We start from the raw sequence: 21,692 nt of genomic DNA, 5'->3' as shown, positions 1-21,692 counted from the left end.
TGGTGGATTGGACCTTTGGTTCAATGGACACAGGCAGGAGCTTCAGGTTCCAGATTGACAGAGGGGTAATTCAAGTGCAAATTGGAGGGTGTATTGATGAAAAAGAAATCACATATGTCAAATAGGTCAGAGAGGGTAAGGTTCCCCTACAAACCATTCGAGCTAAGAGTGATCTTTAGAAACCCAGTTTGAACTACCTATGGAATATTGGGCCTTAAAATTTGGATATTTGTGGATGAGCAATAATGAACCTTTCATTTCTTTGCCATTCTATCAACAATAGAAGAATACATCAGTCTTTTTACATTGAATCAAAATGAGCACTTCTGATTCTTTCTAATTTTATAGGGTTGAATAAAATTTTAATTACCCATTTGATTGAATTGCTATGCTTAGTGTGTGGCTCATTGGTTTTTTCCTTTAAGAGTTTGGATTAAAAAAAAACGACAATACAATAAGACACAGACTGATCCCCAACTAGTGTATGCATGTAATCAACATCCAAAAAATATATATGTATATATATACATGAAAATGGAAGCAGATGTGTGGTCTTAAAATTCATCATTCCACTCCTCTCTCTCCTTGCCCCAGGGTAAGTGCTATTAAGCTAACTTTAATGGAGTTCCAAAAGTCATCCAGGCCCCTCTCACAGAGATGGTCAAATCTGTAATCAAGATCAGACTCATGTGCACTGGCTTTCTTGTCATAATTTACTCTACAGGGCCTGATCTTCAACCTTTTCTTGTTTGAGCAAATGTTTCCAGCCCTCTTAAGTGGAAGGAGACTCTTCAATTGTCATTAGCCAGATCATGGTAAGTTTTGACTCCTTGAAAGTTATGGTCCCAACCATCGTGAGGTTTAAGATCTTATCAAGGAGTTCAAGATCCCCTGGAATCAGATTAACCAGTATGCCAGTGACCAGGTAGATTCCCCTGCAGTGATGGGACTGGACAGCAACTCCTCATTGTATTGTCCAAGAAATCCCTCTTAGTTGCTTGTAAGTTTATGTTTTGTCATTATCTGTCTTGGGCAGCCTATTCCTTGCTGCTTAGAATTCCTATTGTTTATTTTTGTTTCTCAATAAAATCTCCATCATTTTTTTTTAAATGATAAAATCTCCACCTTTCAGGCAACAAAAATTTAAGAGATTAAATTTTTTGAAAAAAATTGACACAGAATTCTAGACCTGACAAATTCAATCACTTCCAAAAAGAAAGTTCTTTCCTCGTGAATAAAACAGGATGAGGAAAACAAAGCTAACATCAGATAGCCAAAGGGTGAACCTGCACCCACAATCATCAGACTAACTCTAGTCTTTAACCTTTAGAAAACAACCAACAATGACTTCAGAAATCTAACTGTCCAGAGACAGCATAGTACACTTGGAGCTGAAAACCAGAAAAAAGGCAGGTTAAGATTCACAAGAGGAAAATCTACAGAGACTCCCTACATGTTCCACGAAATGGAGGATTATTTAAGATAAGGGGCAGTAACTCAAGACTGATTTTCCAGTCATATCTTTATTCAATTTGAAGATAATTACATAACTATAGGCGCAGATGAAAAATACAAGAACCCGTTGTTATCTTTTTATGGTTTTTACTACCAAAGTTGAAGATCTGTGCCATGTAATATACGTCTTTCTCAACAGCAGAGAACATTAACCAATTGAAATGATAACAACATCAACTGAGAACATCAGTAAGCCTACATATCATCAATTAAAATCTCGCTTGTACAGAAATATGACTGCCAATGGAACACATCTAACTATAAAATCCCATGCATTTAGTGGAGACTAAAGTTTAGACACATTTCACTAAAAAAAAATATCCCAGTATGCAAGAGAAGCAAAAGTGGTTCTTTAAGGTTGAACGACATGGGATTGAAAGACAGAAGAAGCAACATAACAGGACGCAAGTACAGCAAATAAAGGTTGAAAAAGAAGAAGAATTGAACTTGCAAACCAGCCGCAGAGAAACCTCAAAACGATTTCGCTATCCGAGGTTAGCAAGTGTGTTGACAGGATCAAGAAGTTGCGGTTGCTGTTGTGAACCGGCCACCGCAGGCGTAGTGGGAGAACCCTTCCCTTCAACAAGCCTCCACATGTACCAGGAGCCGACGGAACGGTAGGGTCTCCACCTCTCACAAAGCTGTTCCATTTGGGAGGGGCGGGGTAGCTCTTCCAGGTCATAAAGGAGCTGGACACCCTTGCGGACGCCAAGATCGCCAACAGGAAGGACATCTGGACGATGGAGGGAGAAGATCATGAACATGTGAACCGACCAAGCGCCGATGCCCTTGACCATGGTAAGCATGGAGAAGAGGGACCTATCGTCCATAGAGACGATGGTAGCATCAGAGAGGATGCCACGGGTGTACTTGGAGGCGAGGTCATGTAGGTAACTAGCCTTGCGGGCAGAAACGCCGATCTGACGTAGCTGCTGGGGGGTGAGGCCAAGCACAACCTCGGGAATGACGCCGTCCTCCCCACCACAAAGGGACAGAAAGCGGGAGTATATGGAGGCGGCGGCCTTGAAGGCGAGCTGCTGGTAAAGGATGCTCCTTGCGAGGGAGTGGAAAGGCGGGTGAAGATTCTGGAAGGCTGGGGGTGCGTGCAAGTCGATCACGCGAGCGAGCAAAGGGTCGGAGTTGCGGAGGTGCCGAATCGCGAGGCTAACTTCGCCATCGCAAGATAATGTTCGAGCGTCCAAGGCAGGGGGAGGGGGAACGCTTTTCCGGGATTTTACAAGGAGAAGATTGTTGCAGTTGCTGACTGCATTACCAGAATCCCTCTTATTCAAGGCGTCTTCCTGCGAGGCGTTGGAGACTTTGCGAACCTTTCTGGGGCGGAAAGGGATCTTGGAAGAGGAAGGCGAAGAGTTGGAGATGAAGGCAGCAGGATCGGAATCGGCCAGAGGATTATTGTGGTCTTTGCGGTCTTCTTCTACTTGTAGATGGTGTTGTTGATAAGCTTGTTGAGGCTGCAACGGTGGTGGCGCTAATACCTGTGAGGCTGCCGATTGGGTCTGCGCTTCTGCTACGGCTACCGCTTCCGCTTGTGCCTGGGCGATGATGATGGCATGGGTAGTGGTTTCCCCTGCTGCTTGCGTTTGTGTCTGTTCCCCCATGTGCGGAGCCAGACTGATGCGTCTTCCTATGGCCGTCGCTGCAGTTGTTGGCCCGTTACGAGCATAATACCTTGCCTTACCCAGCCGGCCTTGATCTATCTATCAAATATCCATCCATCATGTCCTCCCCCCACCCCTCAGGCTTTTTTTTATTCGGAGCAAATTCAACGTTGTTTTAAAGTAAATAAAATCACTTGCCTTCTTGGTGCTACGTACAGTAACGCAATTTACTTTTAGCAAGAACAAACAGAGGACGTGTACCTGTTTGAATTTTGAGCGGTGCCGACTGGACTTGTTAGGTCACAGGTAAAATTCGGCATGATGTGACACTTACGTGGCACAGAAGAACGAAAACCAGGAGAAGGTGAGGTCTGCCTCTCCTCGCCCTGTGGTCGGTGCCCTGCCGCCGGCGCAGAAAACTATCAGCAAGATGTTGCTGTCACTTGCCGATCTGCCATTGCCATGCCTCTCTGTTACTTTTATCGCAGGTTAACAAATTCATCTTCTTTACTGTATGTTCACAGCGTCCCTTCTATAACCGGCCTTCCAGTAAGAGGAAGTTCTCTCCTTCAACAATAAACTGAGAGATAGGAAGGAATTTGCGGAGAAAGGTGGTATCTTTATTGGATAAAAGAGATATTCAATTGGAATCAACATGAAGACGGATCCATATTTTCCGACAGGTAAACTGAACTTTTTGAATTGTTGGATTAAAATAATCATTCACTGCCAACAACTACTAGTAAATGATTTTAATGGTCAAACTGAATCTCAAATAATGAATTCAATGTTAATGTTCAATGAGATTTAACTTAACACGAGTTTTCGAAAAACTGTTAAGCAAGAGTCGCTAGCCAAATTATATGTTGAATTTTAAAGAAATTAATATAGACCTGGGCCGATTGCATTTTTCCAGTTCCATCGAAGTATATTGTATTTATAATCTCTGATCGGAAGGATGGGGAAGTACAGTTTACTTATAATCTCTGATCAGAAGGATGGGACTCAGTTGAACCAGGGTGGTGAACCGCAAGCGGCTATTACACCGGTTCGATTGCGGGTTCTGTTCTTCCTATTTTAACTCCTCTCCCTCTCTCTTTTCCTCTTTCTCAACTCGGATAATTCCTGGTGCAGGGGCATGTGATTTCTTCAATCGTGAAGCAACTTGCCTTGGAAAATTTCTTCCACGGGGAAACATTTTGAGGCGCGGATTTCCCTTTCCTGCTATTCATTTTCTAGTGCAAGCAATGGGATGTGAATAGTTCTTTGATGTCTGTTGCCTCCAATGGCTTTTCTTCCTCCTTCGCAACCCAACCCTGATCCTCTCAGGCCCCATGTTGGGGTTATGGGCGTGAAGGATTCCACCAGTGAGCGTCAAGAAGAAACTCCTGAGGCGACTCTTCTGGTGCGGCACCTTCCTGAGGCCATTTCTGGGGATACTTTATCTCGTTTCTTCTCACACTATGGAGCTTCCTCTGTCAGGCCTTGTGCTGGTGGAAGGTAACTTCCAATTGAAGTACTTTTCTTACTTTACAGATCTGAGATAACTGTGGGCACGCCTCTTTTTAAATTTGACAAGGATGCTATCAAATTAACACTGTGAGACTTTTTTTCAGAGCCAATTTCATTTGTCGTTCTGTAAATTCCTCTTCGCGATTGAATATAAATGTCCACGCTGATTTGTTTCTTTTAAGTCATAACGCAACTTAAGAGTTCATGTCTAGTTAACTATTTCTTAAGGCCGAAAATCTTTACTTGTTTCAGTGTCTTGCTACTGGCTTTACATTGATGGGCATTGCATGGATGCTATCAAATTTACCCTGGGAGGCTTTTGTCCATTAGGAGTCGATTTCATTTGTTACTCAATAAATTTTCTCTGCCCATTGAATATATATATATCTCTGCTGGTCTGTTTCTTTAAATCATGATGCAACTTTGGGTATATGCTTGGTTCAATTTTTTGTTTAAGGGCTTTACAGTTTATGGTCATCTAAGGTTGTTGCTGAGACGTCCTTTTCATCGAGCTCTTTAACTTCATGAGGTTTCTTTATCTCTAGCAGTACAATGATCCGAGAGTTTGTTATGTGGGTTTAAGTCCTCATGTGATTTGGCTGTAGATATTATGAGATTTAAAATCCTTCTAGAGGGTATGTAATCCTGCAAATTAAGGTGAATTAGGCAAGATAGGTGTATTTTAAACTCGTTTTTCCCTTAGTATTGTCCCTTATAATCATTATGTAGCTTTTGTAGTGGTATAAGATTTGTTTGTCGCACTTTTTTGGATCTTCATTTTTGTTTAAGAGTCCGTTTCAACTCACGTGGTAGAGAAAAAAATAATTGATATTGATGAATTCATTGACAACCACAAAGCACTTGGAGATTAAACTATGATCATATGAACAGAGGAAAGTGATCTCCACATGCTCCAAAAGTAGTCGAAAAAGGTGAAACTCTCGACCATATTTTCCCCTGTTTTGCCACTTTCCGGATTTTTTTGCCATGCAATGTAGGAGATACTCAAACCAACTAAAGCTTTGTGTCCTTTGTTTGTGTTATTATACGAGTGGATGTGGGCCTTGATCAGAAAACCAACTCCAATTCTTTATGGCCTTTTCATCAGTGGATAAATGTTTTAAACTTGAATTTCTTTTATCCGTTTGTTGAGAGAAACATTAAAAAAAAAAAAAAAACTGAAAGAATCATTACTTATCTGCTCACCCATTTATTCACCTCGATCTTCTGCAGACTTAGGAACTGTGTTTTTGTAGATTTTAAGAAGGAAGCTTCGGCATTGCAAGCACAATCACAATTAAACAGGTGAGTCTACAGTTTGGCCAGTTTTCTGTAGACTTGGTGTGCTTCTTAATTTGTTTAGATGTCTTTATTGAAATTTCATAATCTTATACTTTTGTTGGAAAAATGTCATGTTTCAGGAGAAAAAGCATCTCAATTATTATTTTACATAAACTAATTTTCTTTTGGGTGTCTGTGTGGTTAAACTTCCATAGTTGCAGTTCCTCAATTCGATCATCATGTTTCAACTTTTCTTATCAACTGAATGGTTAACTTGCATTATTTCCTTTCAGGTTGAGATTCCTTGGGAAAGTCTTGTCAGTGGAGAGGGCAGGCGGACAAATCCCATGTAAGGAGAAGCTACTAAGTGAAGGGAAACTTGGGAAGAACTCCACTCCCCCTGCTTCATCAGTCAATAATGCGCAAGTGACTGGGAGTATTTCTAAAGTGTCCATTGCATGCTCAATACCTATAAGTGAGCCAATTGCGCCGAAACTTGGGGTGGAATACCCATTTTCTCCTCATCTGAAGTACGTATAATTGCTTTCACCTTGTTCTTGTGTTTCATTTTGTGTCCTAGGGATTTTGTGATTATAAGAGGATAACTGTCTAGAGTTCCAGAAGCTAGAAATGAGTGAGCATCTGAATACTTGGGCCTTTTGTAAGCTTCAAGTATGCAATGAACTGCCCGATCTGCAATGTAGATGTACATTGCTTATCATAGCATTAACTGTATCTAAACTATTCCTTCTGTCCTGTGAGGAGCAAACAATGTAGACTTATGGCTATCCATGTGTGAACTTAGGAGTACTGCATGGACAAATCAATCTATGTAACTGAATTTGCACAGTTTCTTGTTGCGATTACCAGATTTATGATAGTCCACCTAATCAAGAATATGAATCTCTTTAATTAAGTTGGACTTCCTTTTTCTTCCAATGTGGTTGAGATAAAGAAGTCTTCCTTCACTATAGCCTCCATTTGGTTTATGTGGAGTATGTTTGTCGTATATTTTTTTGTCCTTTTCTGCCTGTTCCCATGATCAATGCTTTCCACTTTAGAACTGTGTTTCTTCAATTAGAGTTTGACTCCTGCACAAATGATCTTTGTCAAGTTTATGTGCACCTTATATTAATTTTTTGTTGTAGGTATGCATATCCACCACCAGATGGAAACATACTTACCAATATTGTGAATGCTCTCATTGCTGTTCCTCGTTTTTATACACAGGTTAGTAATTGTTTTTCTTTTTTTTTTACTGCATAAATATGTGTATTCTTTATAATCCTTTTTTACTGAAGATGGGGAAGCTTCCTTTGAGATTTTATGCTTTATCTGTTTATCTTCTCGCAAATGAAAGCAATAGTGTCATTTGCAGGTTTTGCATTTGATGAACAAGATGAACATTCCTGCACCTTTTCGTATGGCTCTGCCTACACCGCCTCTCCCACCTCCAGTCCCACCCCCACCCCCTCCACCTCAATCTCCCCCTCCCCCTCCTCCCCCTCCTGCAAAGGCAACATTCAATCGGAAAGATCTATCCAGTGATGAGTCAGAACTGGAGTTCTCAGATGAAGTATTAGCATTCCTTCCTTTTGTCGTCAGCATTTTAAAATGTGAAAATTATTCTATTAAAATATATGATTGAATCTTATATTGTCAGGGTGATGCTGCTGAAGAGAGCCGTGCCCATAAGCGTGCTAAAAGGGAAGCTATTGTGGGACCAGCCATAGATAAAGGAGTGGCACATGAAGCAGTTGGATTAAGACCTTCTACTTTGGTACCTAAAGAGATCCCATTGATTAAAAAGAAGCATCCCGTTTTGCAGGTTATCAACTCAATTTAAACTCTCTACTCGTTTGTTAATCTGTGATGTCTTTTTTATGCCTCATGATTAATTTGTTTTTAATTCAACTTCAGATCAGAATTGCCTCCAAGCCAGTGCAAGGTGAAACTATGAGCGAGGAACTTGGCATAAAAGGACAGGACGAACAACAGAATGAGGGTTTGGAAGTGATACAATATGCAAACCGACAAGAAATAGAAAATGGGAAGTTACCTCCGGAGGAAATTTTATCACTTCCTATGTTTAAGGTAGTATTCTTCAGGTTTTGTTTGCTGTATTATCTTTCCCATAATGTTACACATGTTCATTTTGTATGTTGGATTGAAAATTCCGAAAAGAGAGTTAATATGGAAAAAAGAAAAAAGACATCAGAAACTATCTCCATCTTGAAGACTTATCAATACTTTCAAAGATGCAAATATCAGTAGTTTCATCACATCTAACAATGGCTTGAGGTGTAGTAGCTTAGAGAAGGACCTAATAGATGCCCAAGAAGTATGAGACATATTAAATTCTCATGATGGTATAAGAGGAAAGAAATCTTATTCTGTAAATTTTAGGTTTTGTCTTATTACTTTCCTTGTAGGGGACAAATATAAATACAAAAATGTTTTCAGAAAAAAAATTAATACAATTCAATTTTTCTAGAGCTTTTGCCGACCGAATTTTAGATAGGTAACTGAAGTGGGCAGAGGTAGTTTTATTTCCATCTTTTTTTTGTCATTTAGCTTAAAAGAAACAACTTTTTACAGTTTAGGGCTTCAGTGCTGTCTCATGCTTCTCTCTGGAAAAAAAAATATTTCAAAGCAATCCTCTTGGTTTGATTGAAATCCTCAAAATTCAAAAGGAGAAAGTTTTAGGTGAGCAGTTAATATGAAACATTAAGCTTTTGACTTTCAATTGGTGCAGAACTATACTTCTGGCAACCCAGCCAAAGTGTTGTACATAAAGAACTTGGCTAAAGATGTCTCTGTTGATGATTTCTACTTCATATTTGGTAAGTGATCTTGAAAAATTGGTGTAGCACTTGCCATATTCTAAACCATGGACCAACTCTTGATTAATTTACTCATGAACATCACCCATTATTTTTTGATTGGCTGATGTTGCTGAGATCACCTGCAGGGTCATTTTTTGGTAGTATCGAGGCTGCTAGAAATGCTCTCAATGTTAAATTGATGCAGGTGAGACCATATGTTGATTCTCATAGCTACAACATTTTCTGTTGATCTTTGATGTTTAACTTGATTCCCTGGCCAAATGAATCTCAAGAACCAAATTAAAGTACATTTCTTGTTACTGGTCAATTGATGGGGAAGTTTAACTGCCATTAAAACTTACATTATGGTACATATGCAGGTTTGAGGAATAACTTTTTCATGTACTCCTGATATGCTTTTGGTTAGCATAGGAAGGAAAAGAAGGGTTGCTGGATATGAAAAATGTAGAACATAGTGGAGCAGGCTACAAAAATGAGGAAGAGGAGGGCAGCCACCTTCCGTCCTCTGTCTTCCTTGGTCAGGAGGAGGGCCGCCCTCCCCCTCCAGGAAATGAAAAGAGGAAAGGGGGATCTCTCCCTTTCTGTGTCTGTCTAGAGGAGGAGGGCACCATGCTCCCCACCAAGGAAAAAGATGGCAGCAGTCCTCTTCCCGTCAGAGGGTGGAGGGCCGTAGCCTCCCTATTCCTGACAGGGGAGGGAGGAGGATGGTGATTGACCCTCCTTTCTCTCTTTTCTTCTTTTATTAAATGTATCCCTACTCTTTTTCATCTTCTATCAGGAATTAATTTCAGTTATTGGAGAACCAAATAGGATTCCACAGGTACTGGAAAAATTGGTTCCATATAGAAATTAATTCCACAACTGATTCCAGACTCACTAACTTTGGAATGACTGTTTGTCTGGAATTGTGTTCCAATTATGGAGTAATTCTTGATATGTTAACTCCCCCCATGGTATTTCATGTTTCTGGGAAGCTGTATATTTGGTTTAGCTTCCAGCTGACAGTCTCTGTTGGTAAAGTTGCCTTTGCATTATTTATTCTCTACAGATGATTATTTGCTGCCCACATATAATGTTGTGAAAAAATGTTTTCAGATTGAAACTTAAATCCTAGCACCCACATAAGAATTATGTAGTGATTGCTTGCCACATGATTCTGTTAGTAAGATTTATACAGTTAATCATTGTCTAATATCTGAATATTGGCATTTCAGGAGGGCCGAATGAGGGGACAAGCATTTGTAACATTTCCATCTGTAGATCTGGCTCAGAATGCCTTGGTATGCATTTTTGTAGAGTATGTCTTGGTTGGTTGTGGATATATTCTCAAGTCTCGATCGTGTAGCAAGATGCTCATACATGTTCCTGTTGTTCCATGCTGTCCATTGCTTTTTGTTTCCTTATTACCTTTGTTGATTGGAAATATAAACCCTTCAATGATTTCTGGAGAGCTTTCGGTGGATGTGCTTCTGCTTTCTTCTAGGTCTCAACTACTCTTACATGTTGTACCAAGTTCAGTTTAAGCATTTCCAAAATCATTAAGTAGGAAAAAAAATCCGTTTGAAAGGTTAATATAGATGGTTGTCTGATACTAAATACCTTTGTTTCCATTTCTTTCTCCCTGTTTTTCCTAGTAACTTTGGATCTTTGTATGCAGAACCTCGTCAATGGATATGTCTTCAAAGGCAAACCAATGATCATTCAGTTTGGGCGTAATCCCGCAGCCACTGGTAAAGCAAGCTAGCAAAGACCATGTGGGCATAATCCTGCTGCCACTGGTCAAGTCAGGGGATGAATTTGCCACCCTTATTTTCTGCAAACTCCCCCTTTTCTTCCGAGTCCAGCTTCTGGAGTGGAAAAAATCGATTTGATTTTAGACGATCTAATGCGGATTTTAGTGAAGTTAACTCAGGTCCTGAGTCCAAGTGACAGAATTGGGCTTTGAAGATTGAGAAAGAAACCAAGGTTTGGAGAAGAAGTGGGGAAGTTGAGTCGGACGCTGAGTCCAAAGTCACAGAAAGAAACCCAGGTTTGAAGAACGACACAGGAGTGTACTAATGCCTAGAGAGTGAATTTTGATTAGTTGGGGCTGATTTCAGTATAAAATGGTTCCCCATGAACTGTAGTTTTTTGTAGTGTAGGGTTGTCAGTTTTATCCAATTATCCATTGTGCTGTTATGCTTATTCGTTTATCAATAGATGTGGAACGAATATTTTTATACTAGAAAGACTCCATCAATTTACTTATATTTTTTTATTATCCGATTATTCGAATAAATAGTGTTAATTTTTTAATTTTAAAATCGCTCCACAGGAATCCTATAAAAAATAAACATTCCTCGTGTAATGGATCAGAGGATGAGTTAATGTAAATAATGTTTAATTAAAATTAGATGATTACACATTTAATTGATGTTATTTTAATTTTTTTCACAATTTATCATGATTTTAAATATTATATTTCGAAGAAAAAATTTACCTAATTATCTTTAGGCAGGCGTGCTTTGAAACGTTCAATGGATCCATTAGGTAGGTATTTGGTTCAAAATACCCATTTGGAGCCCATAATATTGGTGTTTGTAGGTAGAGGGATTAAAATTTAGGTCTGATTATTTTATAGAGCTCGAACTTCTTCATCTATGGCAACAAGCCAAACAGGATTATTAGCTACAAATTTGAACCTTTTAGGTGCAGTAGAGACAAGCAAAGCTGCGATGTGCATAGAGGAGATCGACGAGAAGCTTCTCGCTAGAAAAAATGGCGATCAGAGAACTTGCTCTGATACTATATGAAGCTTTAAGAAAAACTCTTTTTATTCACCACGATTTTGAAACCAAAATTACATCATATATTTATACATAAAATTGAAAATTGCTAATTCTAGCTTGGTGATCCGTCGGTTCCGGCAGACGGGAACCTAGTCTGTAGGCTTCCGTTGCACTGTCGTTCACACCCTCACCCTTCCTCCCCATGCACTTCCTCTTTCGCTTTTTAGCCCTCCCTTCATCTCTTCCTCAGTCGTCAAGCCCTTCCTCTCGGGTGAGTCGTCGTCCCACTCTCATGTTTGATCCTTCCTCCATCTCTTCCTCTGTCGTTGTCCCTATTCGTGGCCTATCATCAAAGGAGTTAACTTAGTTCCCATAATGTTATAATACTTTACTATTCATCTTATTTCCTGTTATGATATGGGATGTCACCCAAGTCGCGTTGAGGTATGCCCGTGTTGCCGTTGCCGAGGATAGGCGTAGGCGTTGAAGGGCCGCTATACTCTTAAATCGTTGACAAACGTGTATCTGATCAAGAAGATGATGAACAGTAAATTGATTATGATATTAGGAATTAAAGTTTGCTTCGTTCATGATTACAATATATTCTGTTTATAATATGTTTACTTCATACTAGGATATTCCCCCTTCTGGTTCTCTTTTACCACTCTTAGCTGTAGGTTAATTTAGTTTATTTACTTTTAATTGTTATTACTTTCAATTTGTTTTAATGGCATCCAGTAGTAGGAGTACTGGATCAGTTAAGAATGCATCTCTGGTTGAATATAAAGTTCAACAACAATTAAATGATTGGACAATTCCGTCCATTAAACCTACATCAATATACAAGAAAGGAACTTTCACCCTTTCTAGTACCATGGGAATTAAAACCATGGAACAAACAATTAATCTTGAAAATCAAGATTCAACTCTAAAATTATTAGAGTTAACAGATCTCAATAAGTATCTAGCAGATACTGAGAAGAAATATATGCATATTGGATGCATACAGATTGCGTTCAAACCCTTGACCTTATTAGGGATGAACACATGTCTGCAGGCCATACTTAGAGATGGTCGTTGTTTGGATTGGAAACCCTCATTAATGGGTATCGTGGAAATAAGTCTCAGTAGGGGACCTGTGTACTTTAATGTCCATCCAAACCTAACCCTATCATTAACAGATAGGAATTTGTTAGAATCTGTTCAATTAAGGATTCTAACACAGGGATACAATTTTATTCCTGGAACTGAAACCATTGCTGTTATAGCAAGGATTCATTTCAAAATAATGAATACCTTAGTCCCTAAGGTATTACACTTACCAGATCAAGGTAAGACTGTTTTGATCGAGATAGATCTCATGAGTGCAAATATTGCCACTCCAAGAATGATCAATTGGGAGGAAATTCATTTCCCAGCCAACTGGACTATTCCACAGGCTGTTCCTCCTCGCCTCCTGATTAATCAGGATATTGATCATGTCATCCAATCAACTGATGGCGATGTGGTAATCAATTTCAAGGATAAGACTCCATACCGAGTCTCTTTACCACCCACGTCATCCCGATATTCGGATGTAGGTCCATCTTCGCGCCTACAGGAATTGGATGAAAAGCAATCCTTAAAGGATGATTCCTCAATAAAAGGAATCCAACTATCAGACACCCAAGTACCTCATGGGGTCTACCGAGAAAGGGAGCATGATCGAACTTCTCCAGTGAGATGACTGGTTTTACTCTGTAATTATGATTTTTACACCTTACCAGAGTAACCCAGACCCACCACCTTTTGTGGTGGATAGAGCAGCAATTAAAGCTGAATTCTTTCACCCCAATAATCTAGGTTTCAAAAATTGGTTTTTTGATACCTATGGGGACGCAGAACGCATGGAATTTTCAAATGACTTTTATCTTTATTTGGAAACAAATAAGGTTATTATGTCCTTTGTAGATTGGTTCATGCAAACCAGACTCAAGAAGGCGGAGAAACGACCCTTAGTTTCCTCCTCTAATGCTCCATCTCTTTCTACCCTAACGAAAGAATGGCATCTTATGTCTGGCATCAATATTAGATCAGTACATCCTCCCACTGATCCAATTAAACTTGAATTTGCAAGTCCTTCAGGAAAATCTCCTGAATTTGTTGAAGCAGTTGCTTTTGTCAATCCTGAAGTTACCATTAACCCAATGGGGCAAATCAGAAGACAAAACAACTTCACCAATTTAAATTTTCAAACGATCGGCCAACAGTTGACACGTATGGAAGATTTATTGGAAAAAGATGTCTCTGAGAAAGTATGTCAAAATCCTTATGACTTATCTTCTCGAAAATTACCATTGTTGATGAATGATAAACCACTCATCAAACCCCCGGTTCCAATCAGGAACTTTAAATTAGATAACAATTCTGAGGTGGTAGAAGAATTGTTATTAAGGCTTGGCAAATTAAATCTCTCGGAAGAGCAGATTAAACAAGCCCAAAAGAAGCCCGAAACGACGGCTAATGTGGTAAGTCAACACATCCAAAAACATTTACCAATTCTACATGTTTTGGAAGTTGACCATTCACAGGATGAAGAATCGCAAGAAGGTTCTTTATCACAAAATAATTCTGAAGATTTAACTCCTTCAGCATACTCTGATTCTGATATAGGTCAAACGCCAGATCTACATGACTTGGGTTTAACCAATATCACTCAGACTGAAGCAATTCTTCAGGAAATGATTCAAGACCAACCGAGTATCCAAAAATTGGATTACCAAAAATCATCTACTCGGAAGTGGGATCTAGAACTCAAAAGATACTACCATAGGCCTACCCCTCAGGACCTATTGTATGAAGAAAATTTGTATCTAGATCAAAAATCCTATGATGGGAGAACCATCTATGAATGGAGTATAGATGGCATATCTGAATATCAGATAATGGAACATTGTCAACGGATGTTAATGTATGCAACCATCTGTCGACAACATAAAAATTCTGATCAAGGCATAGCAGAAATGATAACTGCTGGATTCTCGGGAATCCTAAAAGGTTGGTGGGATAATCTCCTCACCCATGAACAACACCAGGAAATTTATAATTCCAAAAAGGTAATTAAAACTGAAGCAGGTCCTGCATACCTAGGCGAGGACGATGCAGTTTATACCTTAATCTCCTGTATTGTTCATCATTTTATTGGCAGACTTACTTCCCAGACAGATAAGGGAAGGGAGACGTTGCAAAATTTGCGGTGTAAAACACTTAGCCATTTCAGATGGTATAAAGATGTTTTCCTCAGTAGAGTGATGCAACGAAATGATGCCAATAATGAATATTGGAAAGCCAAATATATCGATGGCTTACCTCCGCTTTTTGCCAATAAGGTCAGAAAGCGAATAGGAAATGAAGGTGGTGCAATCAACTACCACCAATATACATATGGCCTCCTTACCAGTGCTATTATTCAAGAAGGAATGGCCCTATGTAATGATTTAAAGCTTCAAGCTCAGCTTAAACAACAGAATATTTCTGGTAAGCGTGAGCTTGGGGAATTCTGTGAACAATTTGCTTGTGCAACAGGACCCCAACCTTCTCCTCAAAGGAAGGGTAAAGGGAAAGTCTCTCATCCTAAGAGAGAACCCTACTCTCATCAGAGTAGGAGATATCCTAACCGACAGTCTCATCACAAGACTCGTCCTGAACCTCGGAGACCTCCTCCTCCTCGAAGGACTCCTCCAGACAAAAAGAAGAAAATTGTCTGTTATAAATGTGGTAAATTAGGCCACTATTCCAATAGATGCAAAACAAAAGAGAAATTAAACCAACTTCAGATAGATGAAGGATTGAGAATCCAGTTGGCTAAAATTCTCTTAAATTCTGATTCTGGAGACGATATTGATTATGCCTCATCCAGTCAATCAGAAGATCCAGATTGCAGTTGTTCTCATCTCCAATCTGTAGCTCAAATGCATCAAATTAATGTTCTGACATCCCTGCAACGCAGCATGTTAGAGAACATTGATCAAGAGGAAGATCCTCAAACCAAGAGATATTTAATTAAAGAATATCTCGATCAAATTCAAAGTACTTCAAAGAGTAATCCTCCTATCCCAGGAGTAAAACCCTATTCTTTGAAAGAAATTATTGGTCGTTATGAAGCAAACACCTCTTCAAAACAACCAATATCCATCTCCTCATTACAAGGAGAAATTAAAGAAATCAAGCATGAATTAAAAGAATTAAAATCTTTGTATAAAAAGCTTGAACAAAAATGTGAAAACACATGTTCATCAGAAAAGACACCTGAAGGTTCTTTTTTGAATCAAATTACTAAAGTCATCCATCAAAGATGGCATACTGTAATTAATTTGGTGATAGATCAGAACTTTGTCATTCCTAAACTGACAGCGCTGATCGATAGTGGAGCAGACTTAAACTGCATCCAGGAAGGGTTGATTCCAACCCAATATTTTGAGAAAACCACTCAAACTTTGGCAAATGCCAATGGAGACAAAATGTCAATTAAATACAAATTAAATAATGCCTCCATCTGCACTAATAATCAGTGCATTTCCACTGACTTTTTATTAGTCAAAAATATGACGCAACAGGTCATATTAGGTACTCCATTTCTGGAGAAAATCATGCCAATTAAAGGCATCGATAATCATGGAATCCAAGGTCAGGTTAATAATAAACCTATTTATTTCTCATTCAAATCTCCTCCTCAAATTAGCTTCATTAATGAGATCTCTGAATTGAGAAGTGTTAAAGAACATCATCTGAGTTTCCTGCACAAAGAATTACAGTTGTTAACCCTTGAACAACAATTGGAAACTCTAGATATCAAAGAGAAAATTAGTTCTCTGCAGAAATTATTAACCCAAGAAATTTGTAGTGAGATTCCTACGGCTTTTTGGGATCGACATAAATATATTGTGTCCTTACCATATATTGATGGGTTCAATGAAAGAACCATTCCCACCAAAGCCAGGCCTAGTCAAATTAAACATGCTTTACTAGACCTCTGCAAAAAGGAAATCCAAAATCTATTGGATAAAAAATTAATTCGCAAATCTTACTCCCCATGGAGTTGTACTGCTTTTTATGTCAATAAAAATGCAGAGAAGGAACGAGGTGTTCCCAGACTTGTGGTTAATTACAAACCACTTAATGATTGTTTGCGATGGATTCGATACCCCATCCCAAATAAAAAAGATTTATTAGACAGTTTGTTTTCTGCTAAAATCTTTTCCAAATTTGATTTGAAATCTGGATATTGGCAAATTCAAATTAATGAAAAGGATAAATATAAAACTGCATTCACTGTCCCTTTTGGTCACTTTGAATGGAATGTTATGCCTTTCGGTTTGAAAAATGCTCCATCTGAATTTCAAATTATTATGAATGATATATTTGCTCCTTTTTCTGAATTTACCATTGTTTATATTGATGATATACTTGTTTATTCAGAATCTCTTGATGCTCATTTTAAGCATTTACATGTTTTCAAATCGGTTATTCGAAAACATGGGTTGGTGATATCAGCAGTGGGAAGAAGGAAGATTGACAGAAGGCAAGTAAAGGGAAAACAGGCAGGGAATAACTTTAAATCACTACTAATTTATTCACAATATCATAAAAGTACTTACAATAAACTCCAAGTAGATAAAAACACAAGTGTAGGCAACCTTGAAGACAAAGGGGAAGGTTTTTCCAGTGATGCCTTGTCTAAAGAAACTAACTCCTTATATAGCCGGAGTGAACTAATGTGGATTTGAACATATTTGAAATCCACTACTAAAAAGTAACCTCTATGATTGAGGTGATGAGTCATGATCTCTATAATTGAGATTCTTGGATGATTCAGCATCTTGATTATCTTCATCTTTATCATCCACTTTATCTCCATGATGGGGATAGGAAAGAGACATTTGATGGGCTTTGTCCCAAAGCATCTTTTGTTGACGAAGAGCCTTAACTCTTATCCGATGCAGGCGGCTACTAGCGGCATCCCATGAGTGAGACTTTATGGAAAATGGCCGACCAAATATACTGTAGGAGCCTTGATTGATGTGACAAATAGGCCAACTGTGGGCCGGAGGATAAGATTTCCTCGGAAGCTTTTGGACGGACTTGGCCGACGAATCTGGAACAGATTGATCTGTCATAGTCATATCCTGCAAAATTATTTCTTTTTAGATGTTGCCTTGAATGCTTGCAACATAAGATTAATATATTCTTCCGGATCCTCATCAGGTGGCTGACTATCCGGTAAAGAGTCTTGAGCATTATCATCTTGCTCTGTGCTATTATAATCAATATCTTCATCATCTTCAGCAGCAGAAGGTTCTGAGACAGACATGTTGTCGTCTGCTGGGTGATGAGAAGAAGTGCCTTCATTGCACTGAGTAACCATAGAATCCTTCATTGATTCTAATAATTTTTGCATAATATCTTTTTCCGAGATATTCGGAATCAAACTCTTTAATTGAGTTTTAAAACTTGCAAATAAATTGTCGGAATCATAATGGACTTCCGGGATGCGATGCAATCCAAAATTGTTTTCATTTTGTATGATAGCAGACTTAATTTCTGCAACTTTGGTATCAATATTGGGGAAATTTTTCCACCATCGAACATGAAATGTTCGTACTAATACTGGTAGGCTTTTATCATTAAAGCCTGTAGTACAATCCCATCTCCAAATCCATGGTAGAGAAAATACCATAAAGAAGATAAGACTGTCCCAATGCTTTGGGGGTTTTTCATAACCCAGAGCTTTAAGCTCAGGACTGGATTGAGTCCATTTACTAAAACAAGCCTGAATGGGCTCAGGTAATATTGAAATGGGTGGCCCAAATTTGATCCACCATGCAAATACCCAACTGGGTAGAGGTAATGACCTCTGAAAGACATTCTTTTCCCATTGGAAAAACCAGGAATGCCTATGGGAAGGATTTTGGTAATAAAAGGTATTATACCAAGAATCCATATAATCCCAATAATTAAATTCCTTATCATTAGGAAGATTAGCTGCTTTAGCCAAATCAAATTTTCCCCATGTTGAGGGATGCATGAATCTTTGAATTGTACATTTACTGTACGCTCTTGGGCTATCCCATTTAGCCACATTTGTCAGTGTATGATGCACTGATATAGAATTCAAATGAACCAAAATAGATTCAAAGGAATACCATCGTTTTCCTGCACGGATGGGACAGTAGGCTTCTCCAAGCCATTTCTGTAACATCTCCCAGGAATCCAATGTACCCTCAAGATCCTCTTTATTGAGGAGTAGAATTGTTTCCTTCTCAGGAAGAGTAATATACTCTGGTTCTACTTCAAGTGTCTCTTTATACGACACTGGGGCTTTGCCCTTCTTGTCTGAGGAATTTCCTCTTTCTGAATTCTTTCGGCCTCGGCCTCTTGATTGTTGATTTCCACGGCCTCTCAGTGGGAGTGGATTGCCCCTTGCGGGGTTATACATGATTTTGACCCTGGAGAAATTCACGGGTTAGAAAATCAGGTAAGGAGTTCAATTCTCCTTTGATATGTTCTATATCAAAATCAAAGGCGCTTAATTCCGCCTGCCATCTGGCAAAGATTTGTTTGGAAGTAAGATTCTTCACGTCCTTCTTAAGAATCGATTTGGCTGCTGAACAATCAACTCTTAAAAGGAATTTTTGATTTAATAAATCATCCTGGAATTTATGAATGCACTTAATTATTGCCAATATTTCTTGTTTTACAGTGGAATAATTAAGCTGTGCATCATGCCAATTTCCAGAGGTAAATCGAACAAGTTCTTCTTTACCTGATGGATTTCTTTGTGTCAAAATGCCACCATAGCCTATATGGGAGGCATCTGTCACTACAACCTTCGGATAAGAAGGATTAGTGAGGTTAAGACAAGGGAGTTGTTTAACCTTACTCTTAATTAGTTGGACTGCCTGGGTATGGTTGGGAGTCCAAGGCTCAGGATTCTTTCTGAGTCTTTTGTGCAATATTGCAGAATCTTGTGCAAGATGAGGATAATAATCTGCAATATAATTGAGACTTCCTAGAAATCTCTGAAGTTGAGTTTTCTCCAGTAGTTCATCTGGGAACTTAGAGGCAAACTCAATGCTTCGATCAATGGGAACTATTTTTCCCTTGTGAATATTATGACCTAAAAATCTAACAGAGGTCTGGAATAATTTCATTTTCGGTGCTGATATCACCAACCCATGTTTTCGAATAACCGATTTGAAAACATGTAAATGCTTAAAATGAGCATCAAGAGATTCTGAATAAACAAGTATATCATCAATATAAACAATGGTAAATTCAGAAAAAGGAGCAAATATCTCATTCATAATATTTTGAAATTCAGATGGAGCATTTTTCAAACCGAAAGGCATAACATTCCATTCAAAGTGACCAAAAGGGACAGTGAATGCAGTTTTATATTTATCCTTTTCATTAATTTGAATTTGCCAATATCCAGATTTCAAATCAAATTTGGAAAAGATTTTAGCAGAAAACAATCTGTCTAATAAATCTTTTTTATTTGGGATGGGGTATCGAATCCATCGCAAACAATCATTAAGTGGTTTGTAATTAACCACAAGCCTGGGAACACCTCGTTCCTTCTCTGCATTTTTATTGACATAAAAAGCAGTACAACTCCATGGGGAGTAAGATTTGCGAATTAATTTTTTATCCAATAGATTTTGGATTTCCTTTTTGCAGAGGTCTAGTAAAGCATGTTTCATTTGGCTAGGCCTGGCTTTGGTGGGAATGGTTCTTTCATTGAACCCATCAATATATGGTAAGGACACAATATATTTATGTCGATCCCAAAAAGCCGTAGGAATCTCACTACAAATTTCTTGGGTTAATAATTTCTGCAGAGAACTAATTTTCTCTTTGATATCTAGAGTTTCCAATTGTTGTTCAAGGGTTAACAACTGTAATTCTTTGTGCAGGAAACTCAGATGATGTTCTTTAACACTTCTCAATTCAGAGATCTCATTAATGAAGCTAATTTGAGGAGGAGATTTGAATGAGAAATAAATAGGTTTATTATTAACCTGACCTTGGATTCCATGATTATCGATGCCTTTAATTGGCTTGATTTTCTCCAGAAATGGAGTACCTAATATGACCTGTTGCGTCATATTTTTGACTAATAAAAAGTCAGTGGAAATGCACTGATTATTAGTGCAGATGGAGGCATTATTTAATTTGTATTTAATTGACATTTTGTCTCCATTGGCATTTGCCAAAGTTTGAGTGGTTTTCTCAAAATATTGGGTTGGAATCAACCCTTCCTAGATGCAGTTTAAGTCTGCTCCACTATCGATCAGCGCTGTCAGTTTAGGAATGACAAAGTTCTGATCTATCACCAAATTAATTACAGTATGCCATCTTTGATGGATGACTTTAGTAATTTGATTCAAAAAAGAACCTTCAGGTGTCTTTTCTGATGAACATGTGTTTTCACATTTTTGTTCAAGCTTTTTATACAAAGATTTTAATTCTTTTAATTCATGCTTGATTTCTTTAATTTCTCCTTGTAATGAGGAGATGGATATTGGTTGTTTTGAAGAGGTGTTTGCTTCATAACGACCAATAATTTCTTTCAAAGAATAGGGTTTTACTCCTGGGATAGGAGGATTACTCTTTGAAGTACTTTGAATTTGATCGAGATATTCTTTAATTAAATATCTCTTGGTTTGAGGATCTTCCTCTTGATCAATGTTCTCTAACATGCTGCGTTGCAGGGATGTCAGAACATTAATTTGATGCATTTGAGCTACAGATTGGAGATGAGAACAACTGCAATCTGGATCTTCTGATTGACTGGATGAGGCATAATCAATATCGTCTCCAGAATCAGAATTTAAGAGAATTTTAGCCAACTGGATTCTCAATCCTTCATCTATCTGAAGTTGGTTTAATTTCTCTTTTGTTTTGCATCTATTGGAATAGTGGCCTAATTTACCACATTTATAATAGACAATTTTCTTCTTTTTGTCTGGAGGAGTCCTTCGAGGAGGAGGAGGGCTCCGAGGGGGAGGTCTCCGAGGTTCAGGACGAGTCTTGTGATGAGACTGTCGGTTAGGATATCTCCTACTCTGATGAGAGTAGGGTTCTCTCTTAGGATGAGAGACTTTCCCTTT

At 38.5% G+C, this 21,692-nt stretch overlaps 2 protein-coding genes across 4 annotated transcripts; one reads left to right on the top strand and one right to left on the bottom strand.

Annotated features, from left to right (window-relative positions):
- Window positions 1–1,681: 1,681 nt before the first annotated feature.
- LOC137936493 (alkylbase DNA glycosidase-like protein mag2) lies at window positions 1,682–3,348 on the bottom strand. Its single transcript, XM_068781210.1, has one exon. The coding sequence runs from the start codon at window positions 3,132–3,134 to the stop codon at window positions 2,001–2,003; it is 1,134 nt and encodes a 377-aa protein (XP_068637311.1). The 5' UTR covers window positions 3,135–3,348; the 3' UTR covers window positions 1,682–2,000.
- Window positions 3,349–3,561: 213 nt separating this feature from the next.
- LOC137936492 (U11/U12 small nuclear ribonucleoprotein 65 kDa protein) lies at window positions 3,562–11,022 on the top strand. Of its 3 annotated transcripts, none has more exons than XM_068781209.1 (12): window positions 3,562–3,817; window positions 4,269–4,634; window positions 5,880–5,951; window positions 6,221–6,457; window positions 7,076–7,157; window positions 7,306–7,503; window positions 7,591–7,755; window positions 7,848–8,021; window positions 8,683–8,770; window positions 8,899–8,957; window positions 9,988–10,053; window positions 10,431–11,022. In XM_068781209.1, exons 2-12 carry the CDS (start codon window positions 4,420–4,422, stop codon window positions 10,515–10,517), a joined length of 1,443 nt encoding a protein of 480 aa, XP_068637310.1. In that variant the 5' UTR covers window positions 3,562–3,817; window positions 4,269–4,419; the 3' UTR covers window positions 10,518–11,022. The 3 variants fall into 3 exon arrangements, with proteins under 3 accessions (XP_068637310.1, XP_068637309.1, XP_068637308.1); XM_068781208.1 differs by lacking the exon at window positions 3,562–3,817 and adding an exon at window positions 4,139–4,182; XM_068781207.1 differs by lacking the exon at window positions 3,562–3,817 and having other exon boundaries at window positions 4,242–4,634.
- Window positions 11,023–21,692: the final 10,670 nt, after the last annotated feature.

The sequence above is a fragment of the Aristolochia californica genome, unplaced genomic scaffold (genome assembly GCF_029961685.1).
Source record: "Aristolochia californica isolate CCGP_79_NKW_82.1479 unplaced genomic scaffold, dmAriCali1.0.hap1 SCAF_7, whole genome shotgun sequence".
Taxonomy (NCBI): Eukaryota; Viridiplantae; Streptophyta; class Magnoliopsida; order Piperales; family Aristolochiaceae; genus Aristolochia; species Aristolochia californica.
The sequence above is the reverse complement of the archived record's forward strand: the minus strand, read 5'-3'. Positions and strand labels throughout refer to the sequence as shown.